A 19,943-nucleotide genomic window follows, 5' to 3' on the forward strand; every position below is an offset into this window, starting at 1 on the left:
CCAGCAAGTAAAATCTCCCACATGAATTTCAACCCAAATTATCACCCTACATCTTTGCAATTATTCACAAAATTTGTGTTTCTGATTCTATAAGACAAATATGCACTTAGTCCCTTCAGATTTAGAGTCAAATGCATTCCCTGCAGGCTAACACTGGTGCTGCGTCACCTTTCCTTCTTCATCTCATGGGCATGATGTCAGAAGCAATCAGCCAGATACTATATGTTGTGTGCACATTGAGGAGCAAAATTGTTAGATGTCACTTCCTGTGAGTCAAAAAGACAACTTCTTATAGTCATCTGCACAAGACAGGCAGGGTAGAATCTTGGGCTCCCCGTGTATGAACAGCTTCTTGGCACAGGTTGAGCAGTGACTAGTGCTCACCATGATGGACCTGGGGTGTCCTATGTCCTTGATAACCTTTGAGATCTGAGTACAGAGCAAATCAAATGCCACAGGCTGGAGGCTGAAACTCTCTAGAGGGGCAGGAAACAGCTGGAGACATAAATGTTCCAGTCCCGAGGTGCAACGCAGCAGCTTCTCCAGGGTGGCTATAGACAGACTGTTCCCATGCAGGCTGAGGGAGATGAGCTGGGAGCAGCTGCTCAGGGCAGGGAGCAGGGCCTCAATCTGGGGGTCCTGGAGGCCACACAGACCCAGGTCCAGGTCCTGGAGGGTGACTGCATTTACCTCCAGCAGAGCTCGCAGGGGCTCACTGACAGAGGTCAGGGGGACTCCCCTCAGACACAGGTCCTTCAGGTGAGTGATGTGTGGGCTCTGGAACAGGTCAGTCAAGTCTTCTTCTGTAAGAGTGCAGTTAGTGAGTGAGAAGACCTCCAAGGGGGTATTAAGATACCTGGGGAAAGAGAGAGGTTAAGAGCCGAATGGGGTTGTTAGTAGTTTCAGTACCATAGGAGGTGATGATACACCAAGTCTCATGCTTACCCTCAGCCCCAACTAGTCCAGCACTATTTAAGGCTGAATCCTTCTGACAGTATTCATATGAGCCTGCCATTCAATTTTTGCTATTTTGAAAACATAATTCTTTATTTTTAGGTAGAAAATAAAGAAAATAAGTGTCCACACTTCTCTCTCTCAATTCTTGAAGACAGTAATATGAGGTAGAACAAAGTCTAAGAAGTCTGGCCTGTCTATCCAAAAGTATTGGCACTTTTGGCAAGAGAATGGGATACAGATGAAGACACCTCTCTCAGGCTGACTTCAAACTTTCTCTGGACTCCAGATGCCCCATCTCTGGGCTGGGTGAGACCATTAGGAGTAAGTCACAGACCAAAGCTCACCAAAGTCCCACAGCAACTGCTGGTCCTGCCAGTCTCCAGGGCCTCCCTGACACGTCACCACACTCAGTATATGTTCTGCTAGATTTCCTCATTCCTCAGCTGCAGCCTGTTTAGTGCCCACTGCACACTTACACTGTCTATATATTCACAATCCTGCCTGGTCACAGCTTTCATATCAGGAATTGGAGACATTGTGTGGGATCTTGTCTTCACAGTCCTCTTCACTAATAGTTGTCTAATCAGCTAAGATACCTTTTCAGACCAGCACCTAAGAACCAGCCTCACTAGATTCAATATTCCATCCACCAAGCACCTGAGCAAGGTCCATAACTGTGAAAGTTTGTCCTCAGCTTCTTATGGTTAAAGTCTGATGGAATGTTTAATATAAACAAGATGTGTTAGAGTGGAATAGTGTAGCAATTATGTAAAATGTCTTTCATTCCTGAATCACCATTTTTTCGGGTTTAATCTCCAGCAGTATGATAAACCTTTTTTTGAGGCAATCAGGAAATAAGAAAAATAATAGTTAATAATAGAATGTTTCTCCTCCCTGTTACTCTGCTCCCTGTTACACAACCCTACCTGAGCATCTCATTCAGATGGCCCTGGAGGAAGGAAGGCGATTCCAGGTACAGCTCTTGAAGATGAAGTAGGTGGGAGAAATCAGAAATGAATTCCATAGAAGCTTTATACCACTTCTCCCACTCACTGGCTGAGATTTCATCAGGTATGCTGAAATTCAGGCAGAGTCTCCTGAGGTTTTTCGTCTTTGTAAGAAGTGACTTCAAGTTTTGTGGCATTAACGTCGGCCAGAAAAAATCTATTTCCAATTCCTGGGTATCATCCAGTGGTATATCTTTCAAATTATGGACATGAATTGCTCCCAGTGAAAATATTTTCAACTTCTTACAGCAAATGTGAACTCCTTCCTTCTGATGGGCCCAATTCAACAGGTGCTGGTAAAGACTCATTTTAGGATTCAAAAGGACGTCGAGATCTACAAGTACCTCCAGACAGGGCTTGGCATTCCCTTGCCTTGAAGGTCGCTCCACTATGAGGTCTCTCTTTTCTGAATGCACTGGCAAGTCAGCTCCAGCCCTCATGTTCCAGAAAGTCTGCCCAGTGTTGCTTAAGTCCAGCACCTGCAGTTCACACCTGCTTTGGGTAAGTAGAACATTGATGAAGATAGAAAGTCTGAGCAGAGGATTTGACCTAGAGTGCCAGCATTTGCCAGGCTCAGACTCCCCCAGTCTGCTATTCCCTCACATTTCAGACTCCTATTACCATCTCTCCACTTCTCTTCTGACTTTCTTCATCTAATTTTCCCATTACATAGTTACTACTCACTAAACTGAGAGAATACAAACTCTGTCGTGTTATACCACTGCAACTGCATTAAAGTTAACCTAGAAATTAGAAGACATCTTTTTGCTCCAGCTATCTCTCTCTCTCTCTCTCTTTCCACTATTTTTGTAGCTGGGACATAGTGACTTCAGGACTTTCTAAGCTGGCGGAGCTTTTGTTGATAGAGATTATATTCAGATAGAGATTTTCACAAGGAGGCAAAATGTAATACAGTAGTGGTGATTAAAAAAAAAGACTGATTCCACAAGTATAAAGTTTAAGTCCTCTACAAATATATGCCAGAATAAATAAATAAATATGGATATAGAGAAAGGCCAACCAGCTCTCCGCTGCTTCTGAAGTTTCCTCCATGTTGGTGCTTAGGGTCTAGAACTTGGGCTGCTGTTCCTGGTATCATGCATGCTCAACACTTGAGCTATGCATCTGGACAGAAACTAGCATTTTTTTTTCTCTTTTTATCAAAGCACTATTGAGTTCAGTCTTGTGGTTCAGAGGATTGAACATGAGACTTTGAAGCCTCAGGCATGAGAGTCTCTTTCCATAAATATTATGCTACCTTTCCTACCCCACCCCCAACACAGAAATCAACTGTTAAAGAGAGTTTTCCAATGGATAATGAGGCCTCCCCATGGGCCTCCACTCTCCCTGACCCGGCTGTCTTCCAGGAAGCACAGACCCTCCTAGACTATGGATCCTCCTTACCTGGAGGAAACTTTCTGCTTGAGCAGGATATCAAGTCCATCCATCACAGCTTTGAAACATGGATTAGAAGGAAATTTGTCAGATTTATTAATTAGAGCCCCCAGAGGGAGACTTTCAAAGGGCCAGGTCTGCACTAGAGCCTTCAGGGTCTCCCAGCATTCCTGACTGTGTGCTTCCAGAAGCAGACATGGGAAAAGACTTGTAGGCAGGTCTTTCAGGGAAGAGATGGCCAACTCCTCATCCCTCAGCAGGCTCCTAATGGCCAGTTGTAGGAGACTGGGTGGCTTGGCATAGCTCATCTTGAATCTCCTCAGGCAGAAGACTTGTGGGAATAATCAAAGAAGAGGATGTCATTCTCAAGGCAGCGTGAGATGGCCAGAGTCCAGCATACTGCTCTTCAAGGAACCATCTCAGCACCCAAGTCACAGCTATGGCAGGAAAGTGACAAATGGTGGCAGAGTCTCCAGTTAGTTACTAGAGTACATGGTCAGAGATGGATTGAAGGAACCAAAGAGTCACCAACCTACAGGGTTTCATTCTATTTAAGATATTTTGATGTGAGACTATAACAGCCATGCAATTACAACACTGATATAAAGCTAGGAGTTCACGTCAAGAAGCAATGGGTGATACAACTCTATGGAGCATCCCTTTACATACATTAGAAACCTCTGGGGGAGTTGGGTGGCAGCGCAGTGGGTTAAGCATAGGTGGTGCAAAATGCAAGGACCAGCATAAGGATACAGGTTTGAGCTCCCGGTTCCCCACCGGCAGGGGAGTCATTTCACAAGTGTGAAGCAGGTCTACAGATGTCTTTCTCTCTCCCTCTCTGTCTTCCCCTCCTCTCTCCATTTCTCTCTGTCCTATGCAACAACAATGACATCAACAACAAGAATAGCTACAACAATAAAACAACAAGAACCACAAAAGGGATAAATAAGTATTTTTGAAAATTAAAAAAAAGAAATGTCTGGGGCCAGATTTATTAGCCAATAAGAGATCACATTATGAAGAAATATTTCCTTCTTAAAGATATTCTATCACCTATTTTAAAGTTCTTACTGATAATGAAGGTATGAACAGTGAATGTAGCCCAAAGATAGTAAGCCTTGCATGTGTGAGGTCCTCAGTTTAATTCTTGCAACAACAAAAACAACAGCTCTACTAACACAACCATGAGTTCTAAGTAATGTGACTATAACCATCTGGGGCCCTAGTCAGAGAGTCCTGGGATTCCCACAGAAATGATGAGGCTAGACCTCTAACAGATCGTTCTCTCCACCATCCCTGCTCATCTCCACCAGAAACAACACTATAAACCCTTGTGTGGGCCTCTTGAGGACATTTCCCTCAATGTAGAACAACAATGGTGGGAACTGCCTCACTCTCCAAAGGGAGGCTGGGTCAACATACTCTGCCACTCAAGGAAGACTGGTCCTGAAATGATGGTAGTCAAGAATGTTTCTAGCTACAAGCAGGGACAGCATCCTCAGACTGACAGGGATGCAGAGGTTACAGAGGCTTCCGTGCTAAATATGAATAGACATAGGCTCTAGGTCTGACTGACAGGGTTTAAAGTTAATGGTATTTATTTACGTTTCTCATATTTGGGAGCTACTCTCTGCCCTGATCTTGCTTGCTTGTCCTATTCCAACTCTGACACAATCTCCACAGACAATATGTTTGGCCCACTTGCGTGATAGCTGTCATGCTCAGGCAAAAATTAGCAAATGAATGTACCCTTTGGAAGATGCCTTAAATAGACTTCCTATTTTTTTCCAAAAAGGAGACCACAAATCTCTCTTGCTATAGTCTTACCTCTCGGTTCCTGATTATTAAATAGTTGGTTCTGCTTTATACCTTAATGCTGTTTCAGCCACTATTTTGCAGATGCTACTATGATGCCAACTTAACTTCCCTGGAAAGTTAACCTCATCAATCCACCTGGAAACCCCACCCCTCCTGGATAAAGAATTAGAAATCTTCCATGTAGAATATTGGATATGGAATTCTGGTGTTGGGAATTGTATGGAAATGTACAGTTTTATCCCACAATCTTGTAGATCACTATTTTTAAAAATATTTTATTTATTTTATTAATGAGAAAGATAGGAGGAGAGAAAGAGCCAGACATCATTCTGGTACATATGCTACCAGGGATTGAACTCAAGACCTCATGCTTGAGAGTCTAGTTCCTTAACCACTGTGCCACCTCCTAGACCATGTAAATCACTATTAAATCACTAACAAAATAAAACTCACGGTAGGTATGGGATGACTCACTCACAAATTTAAGAAATTAGAACACAAAGGAAAGGACCCAATAAGGTTAATACCTTATTGTGCCCTAAGGCCAGGGTTGAAGACCCAGGTCCCCTCCTGCATATGGGAAGCTTCATGAGAGTGTCACTTTCTCTGTCTCTGTTCCCCCACCCCCTCTAGTTTGTGAACTATGAGACAATAAACAAAAAAACAAATGAGTGGTCCGGGAGGTGGCGCAGTGGTTAAGCTTTGGACTCTCAAGCATGAGGTCCTGAGTTCGATCGCAGCAGCACATGTGCCAGAGTGATGTCAGGTTCTTTCTCTCTCCTCCTATCTTTCTCATAAATAAATAAAATCTTTTAAAAAATTTAAAAAAAAAGAAACAAATGAATAAGTAGAGAAATAACACCCTAGGGCAGTGGATTCCTGTGCAGGAATTGAGGCACAGCAAGAGCCCTGATGATAAAACACACAAATTAACTAACAATAACCAAAGAAACAAAAAAAATGGAATTGGGAAACGTGAGGTAAAACTAGGACTGGTTTTGTGTATTGCACCCAAGAAGGGGCTCAGGGGCAGGAAGACTGGGAGAGGCATAGGCTGACTCCTGGGTTCTCAGTCCTGGACCTTGATGATAGATAGGCCTGTTTGTGGGAGTGAGAGTGCTTTACACACATCTCTCCTTTTTTTTTTTTTTTTTTTTTTTAATAACCAAAGAACTGCTAAACTCTGGTCTATGGTGGTGCCAGGGATTAAACCTAGAGTTTTGGAGTCTCAGGCATGGGTCCCTTTGCATAACCATTATGCTATCTATCGGCCCACCCCAAATATCTCTCTTGATGAAATGAGAAATTATGTACCTATATTCAACAAACATACTGTAAATCATTTACCTTAAAAGAAGCAATAAATACACAATTTAAATGTCAGAGAATCACATTCCAAGAAGTCATTGTCATTTAAAGATGTGCTTTTAAAAATGTTGAAAATGAATAAACAAGTACACAAAATATCACATTTTGGGTGAAGATACAATTTACGGAGACACAATGACCAAGTCTGAAATTTGTTCTACTGAAAATAAAGAAATAAGAACACTTTGACCCAGGGAGCATCTCATGGTAGGCTGGCAGTTATCTGGTCTCTGTCATAATGATAATGAGAAACTTTTTTTATAAAAAAAAAAAAAAAGAAAGAAAGAGAGCCTGAAAAGGTCAAAGTAAAACTTCCCTCCTCATCCTTTGTGAATTTTACCATATTTGAATGACCACAGGTAACATGATGCATCCTTAGCACAGGAGGATAACTTACCAGCTGTGATAAAGTTGCCCTGTGCTCAGAACTCAGGTCTCTGGGGAGCCCACAGACAGACTGAGGAGCTAGAATATTCCCTTTCCCTGTTTAGGGACCTACACTTTTATATCCTTTGAAGGCTATGCCCTAAACTTCTTAATCCTTGCAGGAAACAGTTCACTTGAGCAAACAAGATATTTCCTCAGATCCCAAAATGCTCTCAGCTTAATACTGATTAACACCCTTCCCAGCTGAAATGGTTAGCTATCACACTTCCTCCTCCTCCTCCTCCTCTCCTCCTCCTCCTCCTCCTTCTTTTTAAATCTTTTTTTAATTTGCCTGGAGCAGCAGATTCTTTTTTTAAATATTTATTTATTTATTCTCTTTTGTTGCCCTTGTTTTTATTGTTATAGTTATTATTATTGTTAACGTTGTCATTGTTAGATAGAACAGAGAGAAATGGAGAGAGGAGGAGAAGACAGAAAGGGGGAAAGAATGATAGACACCTGCAGACCTGCTTCACTGCAGGTGAAGCAACTCCACTGCAGGTGGGGAGCCAGGAGCTCGAACCTGGATCCTTAAGCCAGTCCTTGTGCTTTAAGCCACCTACAATTAACCTGCTGCACTACCTCCTGGCTTCCCAGCTATCACACCTCCTATAGGCTGGAGACAAATTGTGACTGACTCCAGAGGTGATTGATATCAAGAGATTGATAAGAGTTGAAGCCATACAAGCATTCAGTGCTGGGTGTGACATTGGGGACAGTTCAATATGCTCCCATGGAACCCCAAGGACACAGAAACTGAAGTATTCATGTTGGACTCTAGGCTCAAAATATAATGATTACTGGTACTGCAGAATGTTGCTAGGAGTACTTGCAATAATAATGATCTTATTAGTATTATTTTAAAACCCCAATCTCCTGCTTCTCAAAGCAATAGTGTTATCACTAATGACACCAAATAAGATGTCTCTCCATGTCTAACTGTCATTAAGTTTTATGGAAATCATACCTGGTCATATGTGCTTTCACACAGCAAGGTCACTGACAGAGACGTGTGGACTGAGAAAGAGACAGACTGGAGCTATGTAGCGATCTTCTAAAGTCTATGGCCAGCAGAGAAGCAATGATAGAATCCAGAACTCCTTCATTCTACACTCCAGAAAGAATTTTCTCCACTGCTGCCAGAGAGGGGCTCTGAACCTCAACACCACTGTGCCTGGAAACAATCATCATCAGGACTCTGAATTTATACCATCCCTAAAATGGAAGAGAATAAGGAAAACACCTGAGGAAAAAGACAGGTGAGGAAGACTGCTTCACTAATCTGAGAGGAAAGAAGGAAAGAGAAGGACACTCCAAACCAGTAAAAGGCATAAGTGTGACTTGGAAGGGAAGTATTAAAAGGGCATTACAAGTAAGAGTAGGTAAATAAATTCTGGTCTTGGGAGTTGTATGGAAATGTACAGTTTTATCCCACAATCTTGTAGATCACTGTTTTAAAAAATATTTTATTTATTTTATTAATGAGAAAGATAGGAGGAGAGAAAGAGCCAGACATCATTCTGGTGCATGTGCTACCAGGGATTGAACTCAAGACCTCATGCTTGAGAGTCTAGTTCCTTAACCACTGTGCCACTTCCTGGACCATGTAAATCACTATTAAATCACTAACAAAAGAAAACTCAGGGTGGGTATGGGATGACTCACTCACAAATTTAAGAAATTAGAACACAAAGGAAAGGACCCAATAAGGTTAATACCTTATTGTGCCCTAAGGCCAGGGTTGAAGACCCAGGTCCCCTCCTGCATATGGGAAGCTTCATGAGAGTGTCACTTTCTCTGTCTCTGTTCCCGCACCCCCTCTAGTTTGTGAACTATGAGACAATAAACAAAGAAACAAATGAATAAGTAGAGAAATAACACCCTAGGGCAGAGGATTCCTGTGCAGGAATTGAGGCACAGCAAGAGCCCTGATGATAAAACACACAAATTAACTAACAATAACCAAAGAAACAACAACAACAACAAAAATGGAATAGGGAAACATGAGGTAAAACTAGGACTGGTTTTGTGTATTGCACCCAAGAAGGGGCTCAGGGGCAGGAAGACTGGGAGAGGCATAGGCTGACTCCTGGGTTCTCAGTCCTGGACCTTGATGATAGATAGGCCTGTTTGTGGGAGTGAGAGTGCTTTACACACATCTCTCCTTTTTTTTTTTTTTTAATAACCAAAGAACTGCTAAACTCTGGTCTATGGTGGTGCCAGGGATTAAACCTGGAGTTTTGGAGTCTCAGGCATGGGTTCTTTTGCATAACCATTATGCTATCTACCTGCCCACCCCAAATATCTCTCTTGATGAAATGAGAAATTGTGTACCTATATTCAACAAACATACTGTAAATCACTTACCTTTAAAAAAATCAATACACAATTTAAATGTCAGAGAATCACATTACAAGTAGTCATTGTCATTTAAAGATGTGCTTTTAAAAATGTTGAAAAATGAATAAACAAGTACACAAAATATCACATTTTGGGTGAAGATACAATTTATGGAGACACAATGACCAAGTTTGAAATTTGTTCTATTGAAAATAAAGAAATAAGAACACTTTGATCCAGGGAGCATCTCTGGTAGACTGGCAGTTATCCGGTCTCTGTCATAATGATGAGAAACTTTTTTATAAAACAAAAAAAAAAAAAAGAAAGAGAGCCTGAAAAGGTCAAAGTAAAACTTCCCTCCTCATCTTTTGTGAATTTTACCATATTTGAATGACCACAGGTAACATGATGGATCCTTAGCACAGGAGGATAACTTACCAGCTGTGATAAAGTTGCCCTGTGCTCAGAACTCAGGTCTCTGGAGAGCCCACAGACAGACTGAGGAGCTAGAATATTCCCTTTCCCTGTTTAGGGACCTACACTTTTATATCCTTTGTAGGCTATGCCCTAAACTTCTTAATCCTTGCAGGAAACAGTTCACTTGAGCAAACAAGATATTTCCTCAATCCCAAAATGCTCTCAGCTTAATACTGATTAAGACCCTTCCCAGCTGAAATGGCTAGCTATCACACCTTCTTCTTCTTCTTCTTCTTCTTCTTGTTCTTCTTGTTCTTCTTCTTCTTCTTCTTGTTCTTCTTCTTGTTCTTCTTGTTCTTCTTGTTCTTCTTCTTCTTCTTCTTCTTCTTCTTCTTCTTCTTCTTCTTCTTCTTCTTCTTCTTCTTCCTCTTCTTCCTCTTCTTCCTCTTCTTCCTCTTCTTCCTCCTTCTCCTCCTTCTCCTCCTTCTCCTCCTTCTCCTCCTCCTCCTTCTTCTTTTTTAAAGTCTGCCTGGAACAGCAGATTCTTTCTTTTTTAAAAATATTTATTTATTCTCTTGTCTTGCCCTTGTTTTTATTGTTATAGTTTTTATTCTTGTTGTTGATATTGTCATTGTTAGATAGAACAGAGAGAAATGGAGAGAGGAGGAGAAGACAGAGAGGGGGAAAGAATGATAGACACCTGCAGACCTGCTTCACTGCAGGTGAAGCAACTCTACTGCAGGTGGGGAGCCAGGAGCTCGAACCTGGATCCTTAAGCCAGTCCTTGCGCTTTAAGCCACCTGCGCTTAACCTGCTGCACTACCTCCTGGCTCCCCAGCTATCATACCTCCTATAAGCTGGAGACAAATTGTGACTGACTCCAGAGGTGATTGATATCAAGAGATTGATAGCCATACAAGCCATTCAGTGCTGGGTATGACACTGGGGACAGTTCAATATGCTCCCATGGAACCCCAAGGACACAGAAACTGAAGTATTCATGTTGGACTCTAGGCTCAAAAAATAATGATTACTGGTACTGCAGAATGTTGCTAGGAGTACTTGCAATAATAATGATCTTATTAGTATTATTTTAAAACCCCAATCTCCTGCTTCTCAAAGCAATAGTGTTATCACTAATGACACCAAATAAGATGTCTCTCCATGTCTAACTGTCATTAAGTTTTATGGAAATCATACCTGGTCATATGTGCTTTCACACAGCAAGGTCACTGACAGAGACGTGTGGACTGAGAAAGAGACAGACTGGAGCTATGTAGCGATCTTCTAAAGTCTATGGCCAGCAGAGAAGCAATGATAGAATCCAGAACTCCTTCATTCTACACTCCAGAAAGAATTTTCTCCACTGCTGCCAGAGAGGGGCTCTGAACCTCAACTCCACTGTGCCTGGAAACAATTATCATCAGGACTCTGAATTTATACCATCCCTAAAATGGAAGAGAATAAGGAAAACACCTGAGGAAAAAGACAGGTGAGGAAGACTGCTTCACTAATCTGAGAGGAAAGAAGGAAAGGGAAGGACACTCCGAACCAGTAAAAGGCATAAGTGTGACTTGGAAGGGAAGTGTAAAAAGGGCATTACAAGTGAGTAAGAGTAGGTAAATAAATGATGAGAGATAGATTAATTGATTTCGGGACATAGATAGATACACAGAAGATTGTTAAATCTAGATATATAGTCAAACCATGCCTGTGACCTTGGCATATTTATTGCAGTTTCTGTTACTAGATGTGAGGGTGACAGAAATCTTATAGTGAGACTGGTATGGTATGAAACCTCTGTTATTTTGTAATTTTATATATCACTAATAAATAAATTTTTAAATATTTATTTTATTTATTTATTCCCTTTTGTTGCCCTTATTTTTTTATTGTTGTTGTCGTCATTGTTGGATAGGACAGAAAGAAATGTACAGAGGAGGGGAAGACAGAGAGGAAGAGAGAAAGATAGACCTGCTTTACCGCCTGTGAAGCGACTCCCCTGCAGGTGGGGAGCCAGGGTTCGAACCGGGATCCTTATGTTGGTCCTTGTGCTTTGCGCCACCTGCGCTTAACCCGCTGCGCTACAGCCTGACTCCCTAATAAATAATTTTTAAAATAATTAAATAAGTTATTACGATACAATGTGAGGTCAATAGTCTGAGGAGCTGTGGGGTTGGAAGTTAGTAAGTCAGGAATTCCTTTCTTTTATCATCTTTTTCTTATCAGATATTGCTAACCTCCTGTTTATGGTGGTGCAAGGGCTGTGGGGATTGAACCTGAGATTTTGAAGCCTGAGGCTATGTAGTCTCTTTGCATAGCCATTATGGTATCTACACCCACCCTTTTTCTTTGTTTCAATTGTACATAGTAACAAAATTAAATAGAAGAGTGGTGCATGCTCTGGAGTCTGTATTAGTTTTTTGGGGGATGTGGTTTTTTCAGAGAGAATATTTTGTTGGTAGAAACTGTTCAGGTTCATTAGCATTGCAGTAGACAGTGATACCCTGTAGTACCCTCATGCTCCCTTTTTCTCTATAACTCTCACGTGTGAAGGTTTTACAGGTTCTATTCTACAACTGCAAGTGCTAGACCATTCTCTTTTTATCTTTTTATTTATTTTTTATTTTTATTTAAGAAAGGATTAATTAACAAAACCATAGGGTAGGAGGAGTACAACTCCACACAATTCCCACCACCCAATCTCCATATCCCACCCTCTCCCCTGATAGCTTTCCCATTCTCTATCCCTCAGTGACCCTTGGGAGACCCAGGGTCATTGTGGGTTGTAGAAGGTAGAAGGTCTGGCTTCTGTAATTGCTTCCCCACTGAACATGGGCGTTGACTGGTTGGTCCATACTCCCAGTCTGCCTCTCTCTTTCCCTAGTAGGGTGGGTCTCTGGGGAAGCTGAGCTCCAGGACACATTGGTGGGGTCTTCAATCCAGGGAAGCCTGGCAAGCATCCTGATGGCATCTGGAACATGGTGACTGAAAAGAGAGTTAACATACAAAGCCAAACAAATTGATGAGCAATCATGGACCCAAAGCTTGGCATAGTGGAAAGGAAGCGTTAGGGAGGTACTCACTGCAAACTCTAGTGTACTTCTGCCTTCAGGTATATATTTTGCAGTAGTTTATGGATACGTGTGAACATATGCTCTCTCTCACAGAAACTGGTGTATATCTAGGTTTTGGGACTTTGTTAGAAAGTGAACCATCTGAGATTAAATTAGAGTGTACTATGAAAGGAAAGGTCTCACCCGAGTAATGAAGCTGAAGCATTGTCATTCCACACGTGAAGTCTCTGGACACAGTCTGAAGCGAAGCATGTTGAGATGGCAATCGTTGCTTTGGTTAGGTTGTGATCGGCAGATGCAATATTATTTGATATGGATTGGGAGAGGCATATGGGAAAGTGAGCCCTATCCAAGGGTTCCAGGACTGGGGGAAGTAGGGGCTCTATAGTGGAGATGTGAGGTTCCTACTGTCTTAGGGTTCAAGACAATCGATAGTTAATGTTATCATCACATTATTTGGTAATTGGGTTAACCTTGTAAAGTCCTTTTGTTATGGTTTGCTGTACAGTACCCAGTATCTTGTATACAGCTGTGCTATTGGATGCTTCTGATCTACTTGGTCTAGGCTTTTGAGAGAGTCTGCATATCAAATACACAACCTATTTATTAAAAAAAATTCAGTTTGTGTTTTGTAAAACTTTGAGACATACAATTGATTTTCCCCCTCTCATATTAATTAACTAGTGATTTATATATCTACATTTTGCTAGGAGTGTACATAAACACCATTCCTGTTGGTATACTTTTAAAAACCCCTTCTGTTTCATTTGGTTTAATCCCCCCTGCTTAACACTGCATTCTATTTACATAACCACTGTATTCTATTTACATAACCACTGCATGGCATTGGTTTATTCCCCACTGGTTCATGATATCTTTTTGCTCTGCCCCCTCTCCTTGTCACACCCTGATTTTCACCAGTCACTTTTCTCTCCACCCTCTCTATGTCACATCCTGTTCACATCCTACTTAGAAAGTATAAAAGGACAGCATTGTTCATTTTAGCAAGTATTTAGTTAAGTTTAGTTTTAGCTTAGCTCGGCTTAGATTGTGCTGTGTCCAGCATGAATAAAGAGATACTGCGTCCAGCCATGAGTCCCTGGTCATCTGTTACCCGCCTGTGAAGCCAGCCGGACGAAACGACACATTCCCACCACCAAAAGACTGTGACCCATCCCTCCCACCGACTCCCACCCCCCACTGGCCCAGGAAGCTGCATGTCTACCCCTCACCACAGGGTTTTTACTTTGGTGCCCTACTTACAATTTGGTCAGGTCCTGCTCTTAGTTTCCCCCTCAGATCTTCTTAGTCAACTTCTGTTGATGAGTGGGATCATCGCATACTCATCTTTATCTTTCTGACTTAGCTCACTTAGGGGTTAGTTCCTTACAGTGCAGTCACTGGTATGTGAGTAAGATGTCATTATGCACCAGGACCCCACAGTCCTCTTCCATCTCTCTGTCCCCTTCCTTACCTGAGTCCACTGCTCTGAAAGAATACACCATGCCCAGTCCATGTTTCATTTTGTGTTTTCCCTCCATGTCCCTATTATTTTGCTCCATTTACAAGTCAGATCACTTGGTATTTGTTTCTTCTCTTTTTGGCTTATTTCACTTAACATGTTGTTTTCTAATTACACCCAAGATGACGCAAAGGGTACTACTTCACTTTAAAGACCTGAGTAATACTACACCACAGTCTTTCTAGCCACTCTAGTGTCACTGGGCTTCTGAGTTTCTTCCAGGTGTTGGCTATTACCAATGTAGCTGCTTTGAACACAGGGATACATAGATATCTTCTTTTCATTTTTTTTTTATTTTAAAATAATTTATTTTATATTACAGAACACAGGGCCGGCACAGGAACTGATGCCCTTAGCTGCCCTCCCAGCATAAGTCAAGCCCCCTGTACAACATAAGGCCCACACCTGCCCAGGCTAGCACTCTCCACCAGCTGCAGAGTATAGCATCGACCACCCCGGGAGTGAAAGCCCCAAGCCCTCGTGTTTTCCAGGTCACCATTGCAAAATTCCATAGTCAGAGCTGGCTGCTTCAAGTGCTGATTCCTTAGACTTGTGCACAAGCTGGCCTCAGGCAAGCTACACACACACTCGTGTGATCTCTGTAGGCCCCAGACAGCTTGCCCTGTGGGCTTCCCCACGCCCCAGGGCCCCGGGGAGGAAGGGAAGGCCAGACGTGAGCAAACAGTCAAGTTTATTGGGCTCAGACCAGGAGTCCGTGGGTCTTAAGGACCTCTGTGAACTTGCAGATCTTCTTCTCGTCGTTCTTCTCGGCCTGTTTCCGTAGCCTCATCAGCTGCTTCTTCCTGCGGTAATGCATCTTGGCCTTCTCCTTGCGCTTCTCCTCCAGGGTGGCCGTCACCGCCTGGTACTTCCAGCCCACTTCGTGAGCCAGGCGCCCCAGGTAGGCAAACTTCCTCGTTGGCTTCAGACGCACGACTTTGAGGGCAGCCGGCACCACCATCCGCTTTTTCTTGTCGTATGGGGGCGGGATGCCGTCAAACACCTTCAGCCGGTCCAGGGCGGCCTGGCCCCGCTTGGTCTTGTGAGGCAGCATCCCCCGCACGGTCCTCCAGAAGATGCGGCTGGGGGCTCGGAAGTGGTAGGGGCCGCGGGAGGGGTTGGTGTTCATCCGCTTGAGGAGAAAGGCCAGATACTTCTGCTTGTTCCGGTAGAAGTTGCCAGAAATGTTGATGCCCTCGCAGCGCACCACCACCACCTTCTGGCCCAGCAGCACCTGCTTGGCCACGATGGCCGCCAGGCAGCCCAGGAGATGGCCTCGGCCATCGAGGATCAAGACCTGCCCCTCCGCCATCTTCGGCAGCAGCCGCCTGGGAACTTCTTTTCATTTTTTGATATTAATTTATTAATTCCCTTTTTGTTACCCTTGTTGTAGTTATTATTGCTGTTGTTATTGATGTCATCATTGTTGAATAGGACAGAGAGAAATGGAAAGAGGAGGGGAAGACAGAGAGAGGGAGAGAAAGATATAGATACCTACAGATCTGCTTCACTGCTTGTGAAGCAACTCCCCTGCAGGTGGGGAGCTGGGCTGTGGAACCAGGATCTATACACTGGTCCTTGAGCTTTGTGTCACCTGCATTTAACACGCTGTGCTACCAGCCCTCCCAATAGGTATCTTCTGAAAGGTGCTTTTATTGGGTAAATCCCTAGAAGAGAGGTTACTGGGTCATAGGAGAGGTCTATTTTCTGTGTTCTGAGAAGTCTCCAGACTTTGTTTTCCACAAAGTTTGCACCACTGTACACTCCCGCTAGAAGTGTAAAAGTATCCCCCTTTCCCCATCCCCCCTTCAACTTTTGTAGTCACTGTTCTCACACGTGTAAAACTGGTTTTCACTGCTGTCTTCATTTGCATTATTCTGATGACCTGTGTGAGTCAGACATTTCTAAGAATCCATAAGAATTGCCCAAGATATTGTGCCATGTGGGTTTGAAGCATAAGGGAAGGGAGGACTAAAAAAAAAAAAGAAAGAAAGAAAGAAAAAGAAAAAAGAAAGGAAGGGAGGTAGTTAGAACTTGATGCTTGAGGGGTTGGTCAGAATGGAGATCAATTCACTCTAGAAGGCAGAGGGGAACTGGGTGGGGCTCTGTTCTGATCCTTTCCAAGAGGTACAGATTGGTTCTTCACAGGATGGTGAGATCAGCTCAGAAATGATGGCCTCAGGCAAGACTCTTTTGCATAATCACTCTACCCTCCCAGCCTAAAACTTTCATATGAAGACTGATCTGCATCTGCTTAATCCTGGAGCAAGGTTGAGATTGGAATCCAGTTGAGTTTCTGTGTTTCTGTGTCATGTGTGCTTAACCCACTGCACTATCACCCAGCCCCCGAGTTTCTGTGTTTCTGATCAGGAAGACTCTGTCCCAGGACACAGGAGTCATCATCCAGGGCAGCTCCAGGCTGGGAGAAAGAGCCTCAGAGTGAGAGGAGCAGCCAGCTCCCCTTGCACACACCACTCTGCATCTATGTCACTGGGGCCAAGGGTTTTTTCTTTGTAGCCTGGGACTCTGATCATCTCAGGACAGCACTGGAGTTCACTGTCATCCACTGGATCTGCCCAGAAAACCTGTGTAAGGAAAAAGCAACATTTAGGTATTATAAACCTTGACCCCATGACTAAGTCTGAGGATAAAGTTTGATTCAATTAGGTTGCAAAGCCTTTTCTTGTGTTAGTTCTCTCCTCGGTGATCCACAGACCATATAAAACTGATGTCCTTATTCCTAGGCTGAATAGAACACATTTGTTCCCAATATGAGTATCCAATTATCTTCCAACATTAAGGCAAATTAATAGCTCCCCCCCTTTTTTTTCAGACTATAGAGTGACACAGAGAGAGGTGAAGGGAGGGAGAGAGAGACATGTATCAAAATTGCTTGAGTGATTTAGGGACCAGATTTGAACATGGCAAAGCAGAGTCCTATACAATAGCATTACTCTGTTGTCCCTCTTCTATCTTTTAAGATTGTGTGTTTTGTGTGTGAGAGAGAAATATATAAACAATGCTCATTCACACTAAACAAGAATTCTGGCCCATATCCTTGTAATGAATGTGCTTTACACACTGTGCCACCTCCCCAGTTGAGAACTGCCTGCGGAGAACTCCCTTCAGTTCACTGAAGGGCTGCACATTCTTTCCTAAAACAATAGACGTCTGCATACACTTCACTGGAAAGGAAGACAAAATTCACAAAGAACATGCTTGTTAGTGCCCAAAGGTTTGCTGGATGCACACCCAACTCATCTACTATGCTGGTCAGCCTTTTCATTAAATGCTCGTTGCTGGGTTCTCCCAGAACCCATCTTCAGTTTTCAGTGAAGAATTAGATGAAACACACACATCTGGTAACTCCTTAAAAGTCTGTGAATATGCTTTGGAACTAAGACACGGGAAGCTAGACGTGAGTTTGGCTCTGATATCCATATTACATCCCCAGGGCATAGAAAATGACAAAGTGTGGTAAGCGATGGATGGATTAATAGACGTGTTTCCAGTACACATAGGGGACTCTCCAAATCTGGACATCTATTCATGGAAGCCCTAAAGTTTCTCTTTAAATGGCTAAATTAACAGAGGAGACATTGAGAAGAATAAATTAGGGTTTTGTTTGTTTGTTTTAAGATACATTATTGGTGGGGGGAAGATAGCATAGTGGCTATGCAAAGAGATTCTCATGTTTGAGCCTTCAAATTCCCAGATTCAGTCCCTACACCACTACCTAAGAAAGCTGAGCAGTTGTCTGGTAAATTAATTAATTAACTAATTAATTAATTAATTTAATTAAAAGTTTAATACAATATGTTGTAGAGAACATCTCTACTCTCAAGCAATACCTTCAAATGGACAACAATCTAAGATCTATGCAATAAACAGGAAAAATGCAATTTTTTTCATTTAGCTGCCTGATTGTGGTAAAAATGGTTGAACTCATATGTTACAATGTGCAGGGTCCGAGGTTCAAGTGCTCTGGTCCCCACCTGTAGGGGGAAAGCCTTGCCAGTGTTTTTTTTTTTTTGTCTGTTTGTTTGTTTTCTTTTAATCTCTCACCATATATATATATATATATATATATATATATATATATATATATAACTTTGTACTAGAGAAATTGAAAGGAAGAAAGACAGAAGGGAGACAGAGAAACACCTGTGTCTTTACTTCACTGCTGTAACCTTCCCCCTTCAGGGGGTACTGAGGCCCAGAGCCTGGCATTGCTCACTGTGCTCTGTGCTCTCAGGAGTGTAGGAGCCATCATCCTGCCCCTCCACACAGCTTTGCTTTGAGGAGGTGCTGTGTTAAATCCTGATGCTCTCCATGTCTTCAGTGAGGAGAGTTCCCTTTCTTCCCTCCACTGCAGCACAACTTCTCTCCCACCAACAGCCGACAGACATATCCGGAATCCGGCTGTCCTCACATTCACACCCCTATGGCTGATAACTGCCTTTTTAAAAATATATATTTATAGGAGATATCAGGGTAGAAAAATAAACATGACAAGAGAGAAACTACATTGAGATCCATTGTATTTCTCAGTATTTCATATGACATACAACAGGCAAAATCCCCCACATCAATACTAACTTAAATTAAAGCCCCACAATTTGCTGCAATTATTTATAATACCTTTTTTTTTTTTTTTTTTTTTTACTGTAGCATGGCTCAGCTCTGTCCTATGGTGGTTCAGGGGATTGAACCTAAGACTTTGGTGCCTCAGGCATGAGAGTCTGTTTGTATAATCATTATGCTATCTACACTTGCCCTATTTATAATATTTTTAAATCTGATTCTATTAGATGGACATTTTTCTAATAGAATCTGATTTAAGGCACTTCATATTTCAGAGTCAAATGCATTCTGTACAGGTGAGCAATGAGCTGGGTTTTCTTTGCTTATCGATCACGTGGATACGGTGACGGAAGCAGGGTGTGTGTGCACATTGAGTAGTCAAATTCGTAGATGTCACTTCCAATGAGTCTGAAATACAGGTTTCCATAATGATCTAAACAAGCAAAGCAGGGTAGAAACGTGGGCTCCCAGTTTTTGAACAACTTCTTAGCACAGTATGAGCAGTGACTACTGCTCACCATGATGGACCTGGAGTATCCATGATTCTGGAGAATCTTTGAGATCTGAGAACAAAACAAGTCAAATGTCACAGACTGTGGAACTCCATGGTGGCTGAAATTCTCCAGAGGGGCAGGAAACAGCTGGAGACATAAATGCTGCAGCCCCAAGGTGCAGCACAGCAGCTTCTCCAGGGTGTCCGTGGACAGGCGTTTCCCATGCAGGCTGAGGGAGCTGAGCTGGGAGAAGCTGCTCAGGGCAGGGAGCAGGGCCTCAAGCTGGGGGTCCTGGAGGCCACACAGACCCAGTTCCAGGTGCTGGAGGGTGGCTGCATTTACCTCTAGCAGAGCTTGCAGAGGCTCACTGACAGAGGTCAGGGGGATGCCTCTCAGACATAGGTCCTTCAGGTGAGTGATGTGTGGGCTCTGGAACAGGTGAGTCAAGTCTACCTCCGTCAGTGTGCAGTTAGTGAATGAGAAGACCTCCAGCTGGTTTTGAAGATTCCTGAAGAGAGAGAGGCAGGTTAGGATGGAG

The 19,943-nt window shown here is 42.8% G+C and overlaps 2 protein-coding genes across 2 annotated transcripts; both read right to left on the bottom strand.

The window, feature by feature from the left end:
- Window positions 1–273: 273 nt before the first annotated feature.
- Window positions 274–3,667, bottom strand: LOC132541468 (PRAME family member 12-like). Its single transcript, XM_060202374.1, has 3 exons — window positions 3,369–3,667; window positions 1,884–2,456; window positions 274–856 (listed from the first exon to the last, which is right to left on the bottom strand). Exons 1-3 carry the CDS (start codon window positions 3,665–3,667, stop codon window positions 274–276), a joined length of 1,455 nt encoding a protein of 484 aa, XP_060058357.1.
- An 11,334-nt stretch (window positions 3,668–15,001) lies between these two features.
- LOC132541442 (large ribosomal subunit protein uL13-like) lies at window positions 15,002–15,662 on the bottom strand. Its single transcript, XM_060202305.1, has one exon. It carries the CDS (start codon window positions 15,637–15,639, stop codon window positions 15,028–15,030), a length of 612 nt encoding a protein of 203 aa, XP_060058288.1. The 5' UTR covers window positions 15,640–15,662; the 3' UTR covers window positions 15,002–15,027.
- Between the last annotated feature and the right edge of the window lie 4,281 nt (window positions 15,663–19,943).

This window comes from Erinaceus europaeus, chromosome 11, assembly GCF_950295315.1.
Source record: "Erinaceus europaeus chromosome 11, mEriEur2.1, whole genome shotgun sequence".
Lineage (NCBI taxonomy): Eukaryota > Metazoa > Chordata > Mammalia > Eulipotyphla > Erinaceidae > Erinaceus > Erinaceus europaeus.

Coding starts and splice junctions, on each gene's coding strand:
- LOC132541468 (XM_060202374.1), bottom strand. CDS start 3,667: ATGAGCTATGCCAAGCCACCCAGTCTCCTACAACTGGCCATTAGGAGC. Junction 2,457..3,368: donor AAGCAGAAAGTTTCCTCCAG/GTAAGGAGGATC, acceptor TACCCAAAGCAG/GTGTGAACTGCAGGTGCTGG. Junction 857..1,883: donor CATCTGAATGAGATGCTCAG/GTAGGGTTGTGT, acceptor CTCTTTCCCCAG/GTATCTTAATACCCCCTTGG.
- LOC132541442 (XM_060202305.1), bottom strand. CDS start 15,639: ATGGCGGAGGGGCAGGTCTTGATCCTCGATGGCCGAGGCCATCTCCTG.